General features: G+C 39.5%; 1 protein-coding gene across 1 annotated transcript; it reads right to left on the reverse strand.

Moving 5' to 3' along the window:
- Nucleotides 1–4499: 4499 nt before the first annotated feature.
- On the reverse strand, nt 4500–7696 carry LOC120288845 (transcription factor MYB14-like). Its single transcript, XM_039303008.1, has 3 exons — nt 7429–7696; nt 5023–5036; nt 4500–4700 (listed from the first exon to the last, which is right to left on the reverse strand). The coding sequence occupies exons 1-3, from the start codon at nt 7694–7696 to the stop codon at nt 4500–4502; spliced, it is 483 nt and encodes a 160-aa protein (XP_039158942.1).
- Nucleotides 7697–17582: the final 9886 nt, after the last annotated feature.

The following is a 17582-nucleotide window of genomic DNA, read 5'->3' on the forward strand; positions in this document are numbered from 1 at the left end:
GGAAACGAGCAGAGATGAGCGGAGGGGCTAGTCGCGAGTCCAGGCAGAGGCAGGCTACGGCTCCGGCGACTCTGACGGTGACGCACGACCTCCTGGTGACCTGCTGGACACACGGGCTAGTTGAGACGGCATGGCTAGGATGTCTGTGAGGTGTGACAAGCAGGCGTGCACGCGGGGGACATTCAGCGCGAGCAGGCGAGCAGTGGTGGCTCCTGGCTTCGGGCGGTGGTGTGACAGCTTGGAGCTAGCCGCTGGTCCTTCTCTAGAAATTTTTGAAGCTCTCAAGGTGCTAGAATGGGACTAGTCGATGGTGGGAAGAGAAGGAGAGGGAGAGGAGACCCATTTGCCTTGGAGAGGGCCACATGCTTCCCTTCCTATCGCCTTGGTCCCCTTGGTGTGTCCCGCTTTGCAAGGCTGGCTTGCACAGTCAATTTTAAACTAAAAACCCCCTTTTATAAGCCTTGAAGAGGTCCACAAATTGTGCCATGGGGGCATACGAATTTCACACATTTTCCTTCACATTGGACTTCCATTCTCACTTGCATTAAATCAATTTGGGCTCTAAAAATTCCAATATTGAGTCAATAAAAAATGGTCCTTTGATTTTTCCAGTCAGAAACGGCCCTATCTCGACTTTTTCCGCCAAAAGCTCGATTTGCAAAAAAATCTTCAGAGACTGAGTCGATGTTCCTACAATGACTCGTTACATGACAAAACTTTCAATTTCTGAAATCGGATTCAAATTCGCGGTTAATTTCAATATGGCGCGAGTTTAGTGTGGCCTAGGCTACCGGGTAGCTTTTAGAAATTTTTAGTGCAAATGACCCATGGTCGATTTTCTTCGAGCCACAATGAACCTATTCGGCATATTAGCGACTCTCGATGGTTGTGAAAATCTCAAGGTTTCTAAATACGGACACAGGGTACCAAAACGATAGAAAAATCGGTTTAATGCCGGTCGACGAGAATTTTGTAATTTAGTGGATTCACCCATGTTTAGCCACACATCTCTATCGGACCGACCTATCTCTAATCTCTAATCAACTTTTAACTGTGCCGTAATGATCTCTACATATAAGCACGGTCGAGTAATCGATTCCTGGTCAAATTTCCAAGTCTAATGCATTAAAGTTCTTTAATGACTTCCCTAGATAGTCTAGTTATCTCAGGAGTGATTAGCTCTGAGAATAGCACTATAGGCGGTCGATGAAAGGCTCGATTAATTTAATTGAAAGCAGAACTGAAAAATCCAGGATGTCACACATTTCAAAGTCTGAAGCTTACCATTTTCTTGTCATTCGATATTACGAGCTCAAAGTTGTATACAAAAGAGAGAAACTCATAGTGAGACTCTGTAAGAGAGCAGTTGAGACTCTTTATTGTGAAGTCGAGATCATAAGGCTGTAAAATCTTTTTTGATCCTTAGTAAAATTTAGCCAGTAGGCTGTCAGCTTGGGAGACTGGACGTAGGCTTGATCTAAGCCGAACCACTATAATTTATGTGTTCTTATTCTCTTCTCTGAACTCCTTATTTTGTTCGTAGTTTTATCTAACTACTAAAGTCTGAACTCGTTCAAAGTCTATCATTTTCTAAAAGCAAATACTTCTACTGAACTTTGCAAAAATTTTCATAACACCTATTCACCCCCTCTAGGTGTTGTTACTAGCCCTTTCATAGCTGATTCTAAAGAATAAGAAGAAGACGAGAGTGAGAAAGATCCATAAGAGGAAAGTGGAGGAGAGGAAACTGGAGAGAAAGAGAGTGAGGAGGATGACTCAAATGAACAAGAGGGAGATGCAAATGTGAATAAGGAGTAGGAGCATTTTGACAAGGAATGAGGTGATACAAGGGAACTTGATGAAGGAGATGCTGGAGAGAAGAACAAGGAAACTGATCAATTAACCAATACTGAAAGAGAAGGAGAAGAGGTTTCTCCTTAAACTGAAGCCACTGAGATTGGGGGAGTAAGTGAGAAAACTCCTCTTCATGACCAAATTGCAGAACCAGCTGTAAGTGATGGTATCAGTCGATCTCCTCCAAATGTAGAGGACATTTATTCATTTCATTTCCCTGAAGAATCTCATGAGGGTTGGACAAAAAGGCTAATGTTTAGGGGGAGCAACATACCTTCAATGTTTAGGTTGATATTCCTTCACTTTTAGATACTCCACCGGTTCAACTTGCTGAAGCTAGTGCCTAAACTGAACCATATTCAAACTATCCTCGGATAGTGGAACTCCTTTTGGAGATTAAGGCACAACAATATGGGATGGAGGTTGAAATTCAAAAGTTGCATGCTGCTCTCAATACTACCTCAAAATCTCTCACTGGAAGGGTACAATCTCTTGATAACAAAGTTCAAAACATGAATCAACAAGCCTCTCAGAATTTGGCGAAGGTTGAGACTATCTTCCATCAGTGCCAGACCAAGCTTGAGGAGACCATGCAGACTTTGGAGGATTTCCGACTTGTTCATGTTCCAAGGAACACTTGATCATTTTCAAAAACCAATCTCTTTTCTATTTTCTTTGTGCTTGTTTGCTTTTCTCCTTTTTTGTTGGTCACAAATAGGGGGAGAATTTTGCAAATTTGAAGCTTTGACTTGTTGGTTGTATTTGTAGTTTGTGTTTTCTATGCTTTATGGTGTGGTGTGTTTTTATGCAGATTTTATTGTGTAGACCAGACTTTAGAAAATGTTTATTCATATAATGCTTAATGTCTATTATCTCAATCTATTATCTTGTGCTACTAAAGTGTTGTTTTGTAGGATAACATTTACATTATGCTTAAATCTACATGATTTGTCATCATAAAAAAAGGGGAGATTGCCGAGAAAGCTCCTACCAAGTTTTGAAGTTGAAAAAACTTTCTAGTTCTTATTCTTATTTTGAAGAACAAAATACTTCTGAAGTTATATCATAGACTCTTGCTAAAGTTTATTCATTCCATAAGTCTTTCTCATTCTGATACAATTTAGATCGAAATCGTGTCCAGAACAAGGATAAAATCATACTCAAATTTTTTAATCTTGCGACAAGGATTCAGAATGAACACATTAGGAATTTATCCTCCAACATCTGGCTCTCTGGAGAAGAATCTTACTTTCCTTCTATATATACATTGATGGAATCAATCACAAATTGATGATATCAATATTGAAAACAAGTTTCTTTTTGGAAGCATTTACTTATGGAAACCTAGATTCTGATTGTATGGGCAATCAAAATTAACAGATTTTTATCTCAATCTTCAAACATCTATAAGAATTCCTCAATCGATTCTGTCCAATGGATTGATTGGGAGAAATTCCTCTGGAAAATGCGAGTGGCTAGTAAGGCGTGGATGCGTATTTAAGGAGATCATTTAGTCTATTTGAGGTAGAGACGTGAAAATTGAAATTCCAAAGTCTAAAATATTTCAAACTACTTGTTCTTCATTGGTGATGCTTACAAATTGTATTCAAGAGAGAAAATCACATTAAGAGGGACTTAGTGAGAGAAAAGGGATCTTCCACTAAGTGTTTGCACTAAAAAATTATACTTCTCTATTGATGCTATAGTGAATTCCAGTGAGAAGACTGTCGGTGTTAAAGAGTGGATGTAGGCTTAATCTAAGTTGAATCACTATAAATTTCGTGCAATCTTCTCTTCCCTTAACTCTCTTTATTTAGATCTATTGCAATCTTTAAGTATCGCAAAAATCAGTTCCATCTCTTATCTAATTCTGAACATTCACTAGAAGTCTGGTGACTCGTTTTATCAGACTTTGTTTGGTTCTTAGACTTTGTTTGAAATTTATTTTATTTATCACAATTTCTCTTAATCATCTATTCACCCCCTCTAGGTGTTCGTACTAGCTTTATCAATTAAACTAGAAGAAGAGAGAAAAGGCCATACGAAGAACAAAGCGTCCACTTTTGTGAAAAGCATCGTCTCCGTCCTCATCTCCATCGCCAAAGCCAAGTCCATGGCCATCGAGAACGAGACTAGCATAGCAAAGGGCCTCCTCATGCTCTTCTCGCTAATGAATAGCCAGAAGGTCCTGTTCAGTTCCATCTTCGACAAGATCCACAGTCTCCTTGGCCATGGCAACGAATACAACACGATGATAACACCAACCAAAGCAGGGCCCTAGTGCTGTACGAGGCCAAGGCCAACAAGTCACGGCCAAGGAGGCCGTGTGTCACGACCCAATTCTCCGAGCGCGTGCCAATCCCTCTCGGTTGATTAAATAGCGACGTCCTATGACGCATCGCCAACCCATTTATTTTAATGCACATGCGGAAGCAGATAATAATCCCCAGACAACAATTCTATGGGATAAGAAAGTAGGGCCATATATTTTTCTTTTTAAAACCAGCATCCATAATCACGCTTAAATTTATATATACACTAAACAATACATATTGTACATTACAATATGAACTATAAAAGTCAGGTCCTACACAAAACCAGTTCATAATGCAGGGTCTGCAAAACAGGGGTGGGGTTCTAAACAGCTACAGGTCCTTGTCCTCCCCGTCATCTCCCTCCATAATCCAGTTGGAGCCTACTGCTGAATACATGGGAGATCCTGGATCTTCAAGGTCAGGGTCCACCGGGTCTACCACCGAACCTCCTCTAGGGTTTACAGTGCCCTTTCCAAAAGCAACCACCATCACATACAGAGATATCTCAGATTTTGGTATGGGGCCCTCTCTCTGTCCATTACGATACAGGCGATACCATGCCCTGTATTGATGGGGTACCTTCTTGGTAAACCCGCATCAACCCAGACTATGGACTTCACCAGTTCGTACTCTAGCCCCTCAGGGTGCCCATGGATCGAAATATGAGACTTTTGTTCTGTGATCTTCTTTGGTTGTCCAAAATGCTCTAGAGGAGCGGCCATCTATGGACTTGAAATGTTATCCCACAATAGGGTGAGTCGACGTCTCAGCAAGTTCAACCCCCTAAGACCCGACTAGGAAGAAAATACGCCATCAAGGCTGCCTAAGCACAAACACGAATAAGAGGACTTACCTTGGCCTCAGTTCCTTCATGCAAGTCGATATAATTCAAGTAGACATTTGATTATTTCAACCAATCAAATCATCCAATCTGATCGAATCATCGATCAATCGACTCAGTCGATTCCATGTCAACAGGACCATTCCTCGGTCATCTCAATCAATACTATCTATAAAGTCCGGTCATACTCAGGACTGCTCAGTCTAAGCTGATAGTAGATAGTATAGCTCACCAGAAACTACCTCAAATATAATATAGCTCACCAAAAGCTGCTTCAAATATAATATAGCTCACCATTTTTATCATTCCCTATAAAAATAATTGTGTGTGAGTATACGGTCGGCCTTAGCCAAAAATACAATATTTTCACCTTTGAAAATCCCACTAATTTTTACAGTCAACAAATCCATTTTTGGCGCTGTAAATCGACACCCAGTGATTTCCCAATTAATTACTAAAATTAAATAAAATTTGGGATAAATTCCCAAATTTACAAACAACACTTAATTTGCATAAAATAAAAGTCAATTAAATAAACAGATCACACCACTACAATTAGCATAAAATTCCGGTCACCAATTATCCTGGTCTAATTTTCGAAAAATAATTAATTAATTAAATAATTACGAAAATTAATTAATAAATGCCAAAAATACACACTTAGGCCCGTAAAGCCTAATTAAACGCCGAGACGAGCCCGAAAAATTTCCAAACTACTCTAGATAAATGCTAGAGTTTGTCTAGGCCCTAATTACACTACTCTAACCACCTAACATGCAATAACAATTAATTAAATTACTAATCTACTCTACCTATCCACATAATCCTAGCTTAGTCTAAACTAATCAACTCTTAAGTGTTATTAACTTACTAAGGAAGGATTAGTGAGTTAAACTCACTTGTTAAGCGATCCGCTCGGATCGAAACGACGGGGACGAGGTGGAGCTCGACAAACTCCAAAGAGGGCTTGCCAACCGGGGCTGGGAACGACTTGAAAACAGGCTGAACAGTGCTGCGAAGACCCACTTGGCTTGTTCTCTGTCCGGTGCTGGTCGAGGGCTGGAAAGGATGGCCGGTGGTTGCGGCTTGCTCGCAAATGACGAGGAAAGGTCGGAGGGGACTGAACCAGGTCCAGGCGGGTGGTAGCAGCACTTCATGATGGCAAAAGAGGTCTAGATTGTGATTTGAGCTAGTCGGAGGACCTCCTGGACGCAAGGACTAGGCGAGATGATGGGGCTGGGACGGCGGCGAGGCGTGACGAGCGACGAGGCTCGCGGGGGTGCGCGACGGCGAACGACGATGGCTCCGACTTCGGATGGTGGTGCGGCGGCTCCGGCTGATCTCCTTCACTCTCTGCAAATTTTTCTGAAGCTTAAAGAGGCTAAGGAAAGGGGCTGCTCGATCAGATAGGGGAAAGAGAAGAGAGGGGGACAAATTGGCTTGGAGAGGGCCTACCATGGTCTCTCCCTATCCCTTGTGTTCCCTTGACCGGTCCCTCCTCCTTAGCTAGTGTCCACAGCAATTTTTCAAACCCAAATGCCCTATTCTAGAAGCTTGAGATGGTCCAATGGTCATGGGTGGTGGGGCATACGAATTTGTACATGATTTTGCTTCAATTGGACCTAAATGCTTCTCAATTCAATTCAATTCGGTTGTTAAAAATTCAACCATGAAGCTCACGATCAAATTGGCATTTTTCCTTGCCACTAGAACCCACTTGCATCCCAATTCTGCGATAAAAAATGGTCCTCTGATTTTTCTGGTCGAAAACGGCCCTATGCCGACTTTTTCCGCCAAAAACTCAGGTTGCAAAAAAATCTTCGGAGACTGAGTCGACATTCCTAAATTGACTTGTGACAAGACAGAACTTTCAGTTTCTAAAATCGGATTCAAATTCGTGGTTAATTTCACTCTGGCACGTTTTTAGCGTGACCTAGGCTACCAGGTAGCTTTCGGAAATTTTTAGTGCATATGACCCATGGCCGATTTTCTTCGAGCCACAATGAACCTCTTCGACACATTGGCAACTTTCGGTTGTCATGAAAATCTCGAGAATTCAAATATGGACACAGGGTACCAAAACGATAGAAAAATCGATCTAGTGCCAATCGACGAGAATTTTGTAATTTAGTGGAATCACCCACGTTTTAACCACACATCTCATTTGAACTGACCTATTTTTTTTTTTATTTCAAATCGATCTTTACTATGCGGTAATGATCTCGGCAGATGAGCACGGTCGAGTAATCGATTCCTGGTCAAATTCTCAAGTCTATTGCATTAAAATCTCTTATTGACTTCCTCAGATTGTCTAGTTATCTCATGAGTGATCAACTCTAAGAACAGTACTATAGGCGCACCAATCAAAGGCCTGATTAATTTAATTGAAAGCATAAGTAAAAATCCAGGATGTCACACCGTGAAGGTGGGGGATGAGGTCCTCGTTGGGGGCGATCTGACCACGTTTGATGGAAGGGCATAGGTGGTTCATCCGGTGGAGGCAGCAGCTCTTGTCGTAGCGAAGGAGGCCAGCTTGCTTAAGGAGGTGTGGGCTCATGTCCTCACAATTAATGTAGCCAGTAAGGAGTTGGTCCTTCTTCCGGCATCCAGGGCCCCTCTTCAGCCCCACCTTGTTGTAGCATAGGGTCATCACGAGGTCTACGTGGACCACATCATCGTTTAGCATCGTGGATAAATTTTTCTTTAAAGAAATGCTACATCATTTAAAATTCTCAATGGAAAAAGCCACGTCAACTATTTAGTCGGAGATTCTCGCCGTTAACACTTAAGTGTTTGTTTCTTTTCTAATTTTAGCACTTAAGTATACATTTTGAAAATTTTAACACATATTTGTCCTTCCATGCCAAGTCATGACACTTGGAATATTCTTCTGCCAATGATCTTTAAACTTGAACATATGTATATGTCTCATCCTCCCACTCTACCAATCTCTCCCTTTTTTTTCTCTTTTAAGTGTGCGAACAAACAATTTTATGTAAGCATTTTCTTATGTGATGGGCGACATGATGTCATCCATCCAATGCAAGATATTCTTTCTTTAGTCTTAGGCATGTATGTCAGCATATACTCAATCTAATGAGTTGGAAAAAAGAGAGCAGAAAAAGATAGAATGGCTTAAATGAAGTTGAGGAGTCACACGTAATGTGCGCAGGCTACGTGAGTCATGAGTTAGATTACTAATTTAATAAAACAAAAATTTTAAAATAAAAGAACCTGTAAGAGGATGGAAGAAATAGAAACATTATTATAGTAGTCCAATTAACATCAATCAGGTGCCAATGCTTATGTTGAAGAGCCTAGACCGGTAAGAGGACCTACAAGCCCTCATATGTTCATGAGTAAATTACAAAGCTTTTGTATAATGACTTTGCATTTAAATCACATATATACTACAAGTTAAAAAGAAGCCATGCCATCTTAGATAGTCAGGGGAACGATATCGTCACCATTCTGCAAAAGTAAAAGTATCCAAAACAAAGCTGCACAAAAAAGACATCATGGTGCTTTTCCACTTACGAATTTTGAGCTTAATCGCCGAGGAGTAAGTTGAGGCCAAACATCTCCTCGGAAGCTTCTTCTGGCTTGAAAAAAATAGCAAGCTTTGCTGAAATTTTGGCACTCTCGGCCATATGGTCCATATCTTCTGTGTTGGACCACAACCGGTGGGCTAACTGCGTATGTCGACTAAAAATAGTAAGCTAACAGTAAGTTCTCCAAAATTCAAAGCACTTTAAATTGAGGTGAATGGTATTTCAAGCTTACTTGCATGTCCACATTTACGTATGACAAGACCCTCACAGCCGAAACCATAGCTGGGCAATATCACTACATCGGTCATAATATATTTGTACACAGAAAAGCTCTCTTTAGATGAATCAAGAATTTCTAAATTGAAATACTTAACAAACTTTAAACACCTGAAAGCTATGGCTTTTGTACGCGGTCCATAGTGTGTTCTCCAACACAATGTAAAAGAAGTCCGGTCTGACCCACGCGGGCCAAGCCCTAATGACTCCCCTCCACTTGAGTCATCGGGTGTCACACCCAAATCTTTGAATCAGATAGCAGAGATATAACATTCTTTGATATGGAAAAAGCATGATATAAATTCTAATAGAGAAAACGAAAATTTTGCAAGGTCCTCCAGAATAATTAATCCATCGTTCATTACATAGCTCAAACATGGCAAGGGAACAAAGCTCACGCAATGCTGACCAGGTTGATCCTTCTGCTGGGCAGTGGACTCCTCTATTCAGAAGCGGAAGCCATACTGCCGTCACACTTCTCAACTGCCCGAATTATATCTGCTTGAAGCTCATTATTCACAGAATCCTCCGGTGAATTATGAGAACCACTACTTGAAGAATTTTCTCGGGATCCATAATTCAAAGAAGGAAACTTTCTCTGACATCCCTCAGGTCTTCCGGGACTCTTTTTTTTCCACGTCGAAGGGGGTGTGCTATGGTTTATCTCCATCTCCTCAATTGAAAATGAAATATTAACGAGACCTGACTCACAACTTTTACTCCTAACTAGCTTGAAACTTTTGGATGTAGGTAGCTCTTTCTCCCGCATCATTTGAGTATGGTTTTTCAAGAGACGGTTCAGCATAATATTGAGGAATAGTGTCTAACTGCCTAGTTTCATCATAAGTTGGTGATCCCAATTTCTCTTTTTTCTCATCACCTTGCTCAACCAAAATATAGTCAGAGATGCCTTCCTTCTTCTCCATATTAATCGTGAATACGTAATCCCACGATCTCAATAGTTAGAACAAGAACACATATAATTGAGTAGAAATATTAGCGCAATTGTTTTGGGATCCATCATCCTTGAAGCGGAAAAGTGATGATCCAAGCGTAAGTAATTCTCCTCTGTTGCCCTCTGTATCACTAGCTCAATGAGACGGCCCCTCACCCATAGTGCTTAGTAAATGCTCCTTTGTGAAGATAATTGTGTGAGTTAGGGTTAGAAGAGAGATTTAAGCATTATTTATAAAGTTTCCAGCCAAGTCCTCTCATTACGGGCTGAGCTCAACTGGGCCCACCCTAGCCAACCCTATATTAAATTAATTAAGAAACATTATATCTCACCTTAGACCAATTCTGTAAAATGATAAATTACAATATCAATTAATATAGCCTACATTAGAAAAACTTTTACATTCTCCCACTTGGGCTATATTAATTGAAATTATACTATTTGTGTGTGTCTTAGTCTAGAGATATTTCTTAATAGTCAATCTTATCCCATAAAGTCTCAAATACCGAATTATGACGATAACTACATGTATACACATAGGGCTTTCCATGACTATGAGTGCTTTTAACTTCATTGATATGGATTCAATATAGTAGTGTGATAAATGGATAACCCCTCTCATAAAGAGTAATACCTTTTGTGTCATCTCCTTTGTCAGTCAACATTCCCTTACCTTAAGTGTCACAAAAAACTTGTGTCGCTAAAGAATTTCTTTATGATTCAATGAACCCATATATGTCTTATCATTATAGTTAACATTTCTTTATATATAATAAGACATATGCTCAAGGCTAATAATCAGATGCTTCTAGCCTTCACTCAAGGTTTGTACAATACCTTAAGATTTTTGTCAATATGTATGCAAAATAACAATATATTCATAAATACTTTATTGAATGCAAAAGTTGATATATATCAAAACATTACTAAAAGTAACAAACACAGATATAAACTTTATTAAATCAAAAATAAAAACAGCTCCCACTAAATAACAGTATCCCACGATGCTCCTAAGTCCATACTAATGATATGTCATTCAAACACATAAGGGCATAAGCCTTTAGTTAATAGATCTGTAATCATATCATCTGTAGAAACATGCTCTACTGTAACATTTCTATTCCATACTATCTCCTTTATGGTCAAAAACTTGACCGCCATGTGCTTAGATCCTTGAGACCTCTATTGTTGTTTATAAACAACACTACATAATTATTGTTACAGTACAATTGTATATACCTATTCATAAAATGAAAAATAGTTCTCCCTATTGAGGTTTCAGAGCCAGGTAGCTTGAATAGTAGTTGAAAAACATGCTACAAACTCCACTTGCATTGTATAAAATAATGTAGATTTCTATTTCTCCCTCTTCCATGATATTGCAACTCTTGATACATAAAGATGTATCATGTCGTCGACTTCACATCATCCTGATAGCCAACAAAGTCTACATCTAAAATACCCTACTAGTTGTAGGTTCAAAACATGTTTATAAATCAACAAATAGTCTCTAGTCCTCTTTAAGTACCTTAAAATCTTCTTGGTAACAACCTAGTGATCGTGTCCTGGATTTGACTAATATCTGCCTAGAAGTCCTATCGCAAAAGTAATGTATGGTCTAGTGTAAACTTGAGCATACATGATACTTCCAAGTACATTAGCATAAGGTACATCCTTCATTTGAGTTTTTGCTGAATTAGGGCATTGTGAGAGACTCAATTTATCACCCTTAATAATAAGAGTAATTCCTAGCTTACAGTGCTACATATTGAATCTCTCTAAAAGACAATCAACATATGGCCTCTGAGAAAAACCCAATATATAGCGAGAACGATCCTAATGGATCTCAATGCCAAGAATAAAAAATGCATCACCGAGGTTTTACATGTCAAAATTTTTCAATAACATTCGTTTTATCTCATGTAGTAACCTAATGTCATTACTCACAAGTAAGATATCATCTACATAAAGTATGAGGAGAATATATTTCCTCCCACTGACCTTGTGGACATACATTGATCTACTTTGTTCTCAACAAATCCGAATAAAATGATAACATTATGAAACTTTATGTACCATTATCTAAAAGCTTGCTTGAGGCCATAAATAGACTTTTTCAATCTACATATAAGCTTATCTAAATCATCTGCTATAAAACCTTTGGATTGCGCCAAATATATATCCTCATTAAGGTCTCTATTTAGAAAATTAGTTTTAACATCCATCTAGTGTAACTTTATATCAAAATGAACTACTGATATCATAATCACTATAAGAGAACCTTTCGAAGAGACTGCAGAAAAAGTTGCTTGATAATCTATTCTTTCTCTCTGAGTGAAACCCTTAACAACTAGTCTGGCTTTAAACTTCTCAATCTTTCTTTTGGAATCTCTTTTAGTCTTATACATCTATTTGCAATCGATGGGCTTGTAATTTTCAGGCAATTCAACAAGTTTCTAAACACCATTATGTTTCATAGATTGCATCTCATCTTTCATCGCATCTAACCACAAATCTGATTTAATAAACAACATCCGTATAAGTCACTGGATCATCAACACAGCTGATATTGTAGTCATGCTCTCCTGGGTAGACTACATAGTTTGGTGATATAGATAAACATCTTTCTATAATCGATCTCCAGAGTGGTGCTACTGCAACCTCATTCTGAACTTGAGGGGCTTGAAGAATTTTATTAGGAATTGCCTCAACAATAGGATCCTGGGTTGTAATAGGCTCAATTTGTGGCATAGAAGGCTCCATAATCGTATGCACAGGAAGAGACAGTGATCCAGTAATCTTTATCATAATATCATTGTAACATCCTCAACTTTGAGCCCTTTACATGGTAAATGAGAAGTCCAAACTTGGTTTCACCGGTTAAGCTTGGTTGCATCCGACTTCATCCGATCATGGCTTAAGCATGAATTTCGGGCTAAATAAGGTAGTCAGTCGAGGTTAAACTCGATTAGTTCCTGGCTGATGACATGGCCTTCAAAACTGAGATATTCCAAGTTGCATATAACACCCTCATCTTGTAGTTATTTAAGGAGCATCGATTGAGATGGACACATGGCACATTAGGCCTTAGCCTTGGAAGACAAGTATAAAACTTGGACTAGCCAAACTTTCTTAGAACAACAAGTGTGAACAAATGTGAACTAATGTGAACGCGTTAAATGATGTGTGGAAAAAGGTGTCCCTATAGCCTAGGGCCAATCATACCCTAAATGCCTAAGTGTGAAATGTGGACCTTGGAGCCTACAAGGAATGGGCCACACGCTCGAGAGGAAAAGAGAGAGAAGCCAAGTCAAGTCCAAACTTTGACTCAACATCTTAGGTGTCCCTATAAACTTAGATCATCATGACCTTAATATGAGCTTGGAAGGCAAGTCAGCCAATTCATAAATGCTAGATGACTCATTAGTACAAATGGATCAATGAGAAGAATGCCCTTTGTCCTTAATCATTCCCTTATAATCTTAGGGCGTCAATGTGGCATCCTAAAATTTCATAACGAACCCTGAATACACTACGACCTATGGCGAGATGATGGAAGCATTAACAGACTATATTATAATCATTAGATCAATCGATTACAATTAAGCAAGGGCCGAGCATTGAATGGACTATTGTTTTGTTGGAAATGCATCCTATGTCCATGTGTGATCAAGGATTGTACTAAATGATAAATTGATAAGAAATTTTCTATACTTAGCCATGTACCCTATGAATCGAATCTCCCTTGATTAATGTTGTAATATTTTATGGCCATGTGAATATTTGTGATTATGTAATTATAAGTGGGGATTAAAGTGAAAAAATAGGAGCAAGTGTGGGCTGGACACTTAAGGCCCGAAACAGCCCAAAGCAGCCCACCATTCCCCCTATTCGGTCAACCAAGGCCCGGCCCAAATAAGGCAACTTCCATGCATGAAGTTTGACAAGTGGCGAGAGGGATTCTATAAAAGTCGCTGCCCTTATTGCTTCACCGGAAACCTCCATGCAAACCAAATGATTACAAGCAATTAAGAAAATAAAAGAAAAGGTGAAGGGGGCGGAGTGACCGAGAGAAAGAGAGAGGGATGAGGGTGTTTCGGTGAGGGAAGAAGGAGACCAGCCCCGCCATGAGTGCGCCTGCTGCCGCCATCGACGCCGCCTAGGTTTGCCGTCGATCAAGCTACGTTCGAAGTCCTCAAATCGCTGTTGTGCTTGCTGTGATTTCGTTGGATTTAAGGCAAGTGAAGTCCATTGATCTACATTTTGCTGTACTGTGGTAGTCTAGTGGAATGTGGTAGATTATGGAGATGTTTGAATCTTGATGCTGGATGTTGGAATTTCGAAAGTATAGGAGTAGTTCTTCAAGCTAGTAAACTGTTTCATGGAAAAACAGCTTGATCTTTGGCGACTCCGTGAATTTTATATAATTATCCAGTTGAAATTTGACTTCGTCTTCTTGATGAAAGTTTTAGATGACATCTGGAGGAATAACATACTAACATTTGAGAAGAAACGGACAAGTATAGGTCGGTGAAACGATTTTTCTTTAAAAGTGTTAGATCTGGAAACTGTTACTGAGGGTTAGGGAGAGTTATTGTGATTATAGCTTTTGATATATCATGAATCAGACTTCAAGTTCTTCACAAAAATTTTACCTCTAGCTTTTATATATAACATATAAAATTTTTAGAGTTTTCTGAGTTCATTTATGGGTTATACCGAATTTGTTATTAAACCTGTGCAATAGTGATGTTTGAAGTTTTATGGATGTGATTGTATGGACCATTACGACTCATGCGAAGTTTTCTTGACTTAGCATCCTTCATAAAACCTTTTTTTCTAGGTCTCTTTTACAACATGTTAAATTTTCAGAATTTATTAAGATCGTTTAATAATTTTTCCAGAATTTCAATTAGTGGAGTGCATTCTGTTTTATCCGAGAAACTGTTTTATTTTAAGAACAAATGAATTGCTTTGTAAGCTGAAATGTCTTGAGTTGTTATTTATACAATGGATGCGGTGAAATTAAGCATATCATATGGCATCAAATGTTATTTTCAAAGCGAGACATATATGTTAATATATCATGATGTTAATGATACCGTCGGACGGCTGTGACGACGATGCCTTGGGAGTGTCGGGATGCTCGGAGGTATGTGCCGGATGCCCAGAGGTGTGTGCCAGATGTTCTTGGGAGTTTTGAGATACCCGGAGGTGTGTGACGAATGTCCTCGTGATGCCAGTTGGGGTACGAGATGCCCGGAGGTGTGTGTCGGAGGTCTCGCGATGCTTGGTTAGATGCGAGAGCCAAGAGGGATGCAAAGATTGGTCCTTGGGAAAAATGAGATACTTTTGAATATCAAAATGGGAAATGAATCATGTGCATGTGTGTGCATATGGCATGGTGCATGAATTGTCTATGAATTCGAGTTGGTACTATTGGGCATTGAAAATGTAGTCATTAAGGCAGCGAATGGATCTCATGGAGATATATGCATGATTGTATGGATGATATGAATCATGCGCATGTATGTGCATATGGCATGGAACATAAATTGCCTATGAAATTGAGTTGGTACTATTTGGCATTGAAAATGTGATCATTAAGGCATTGAATGAATCTTATGGAGATATATGCATGATTGCATGGATGATATGTGCATTACATATGATATCTTGGTTGTTTTGCTTGTTGCATTATGTAGTTTGATGAATCGTTACTGCTGAGTGGTTGTACTCACCCGTTTTGGGGACTAACATTTCAGATTGAGAGATGCCTCTATTACTTGTCACACGTGGCACTTTTTACAGTGTCCCAGTTGATGTTGAGTGCTCGTGTTCGGAGCACATCTGTGTTGGTGTTCGAGGATTGGTATTCGTCCGTGTTCTAGTCTTAGTCATGTATGACGTGGGTCTACTTGATGGCCTCGTGGTACAGGAGAACCTGTCTGTGCATGTTTGTCGCAACGAGATCATGATGGGGATGCTGCCGCCGCTGCCAGCCGATGGACCGGGCTAGGTGTGATTGTGCATGTTATGGGTAGCGGATGACACTTTTTGGATGGCCGACACTAAATGATGGACCGATGTGCATGACTGCAGTGGAGTCGGGTACTTTTGGATATAGCCGAGCATAGAAAAGCCTTGGCCTTTTGATGTACCAACTCATGAAGTCCATTAAAGTTATGTAAATAAAAGTGTTCGGCTCTAACTTATATATATGATGTGTAGTTGGTGTGCATTGCATTATTTTGTTGGAGTATGGGATAGGGAGATTTGAATATGCTTCCGCTATATGAACTTCGCTGGGACCGATTTAAATTATATAAACCCTAAGGACTTATGGACCCATTAAAATTCTATGGTATCAGAGTGACATATTATTAGGGTAAATGAAAGGCAAATGAACTATGACGACCCTAACGGATCGGGGGCTGTTTCGAGGTTGCCATAACAGGTGGTATCAGCGATGGTTATATGTGGAGTGATAAGGAGCCTCATTTGGAAATTGAGGAATATGATGACAATGCACACCATAGGATACTAATTGGGATAGTTGACTAACTTTGAACAACGGGTGATGGGCATTCACTCGTAGATCCCTAGTAATTTGCATGAGTTGTTTTTAGGTGCTAGTAACATGTTTATGTTACTTATATATATATATATATATATATATATATATATATATATATATATAGTTGTAGTTGCCTTTAAATGGAGACATTGAGTCAAAGATTATTCCCGAGGCAAATGCTTAGAAACTGCAAGAAAATCATGGTACGAGCTGGAAGTTCTCATCCATCGAGGGCTGAAGCCTCTGCTACAAGGTCTGAATCCCGAATGGAAGACATCCTGCAGGCATTGGCCAATATAGGAAATCTTATGGAAAGACAAGCACAGCAACAACCCGAAGTGTAACGTCGCCCTCAAGGACTGGTGGAACAATTTCTAAAGCTGAAGCCACCTAAGTTTAGTGGAACAGGAAGTCCTGAGGAGGCGGAACAATGGATAGATGGAATGGAATGAATTTTTTGGTTGTTGGACTGTAGTGATTCTGAGAAAATAACTTTGGCAGAGTACCAGCTGGACGGAAATGCAAAGTTTTGGTGGAGAGCTTCAAAAGATGCGATCTTTCCACCATGTACTAATATAAACTGGGATGAATTTGTTAGAACTTTCAATAAAAAGCATTTTTCTGACTATGCCAAGGATAAGAAGATCATAGAGTTTGTTCAGTTAGAACAAAGGGAGCTAACAGTGGATCAGTATGAAGTAAAATTTTCTGAATTGTCTAGGTATGCTCCCGGATTGATTGAGGATCGAGAGGAAAAGGCTAAGAGATTCCTAAAAGGGTTGAGGACTGATATTAGGAAACAACTGTTGCCTTTGAATATAAGGGATTATAATGAGATTTATGAAAGGGCACAGTTGGTGGAACAAGAATTGGTGAGAGGGCAATCAGAGTCTAAGAGACAATTGACCTTTAGTGATATCAGACTAGGTAAGAGACCCTATCTTAGTCAATGTCAGACCTGGGATTCTAAGAAAAATAGTAATTTTGGAAACTTTGGAAAAGCCAGGGATGGCCTGAATTTAGGAAAAACATCTTATCAAAATAATGCTTGTCGAAGATGCGATGGGCAACATCGCCTAGGACCTTGCAATGGACGACTGAAATATTATGGTTGTGAACAAGTTGGACACCTCAAGAAAGATTGTCCACAAGAGAGGTCGCAGCTGAATGTTAACCCGATGCAACGAGTACAACAACGTACTGGTGGACCATA

Source organism: Eucalyptus grandis, chromosome 10 (assembly GCF_016545825.1).
Source record: "Eucalyptus grandis isolate ANBG69807.140 chromosome 10, ASM1654582v1, whole genome shotgun sequence".
Lineage (NCBI taxonomy): Eukaryota > Viridiplantae > Streptophyta > Magnoliopsida > Myrtales > Myrtaceae > Eucalyptus > Eucalyptus grandis.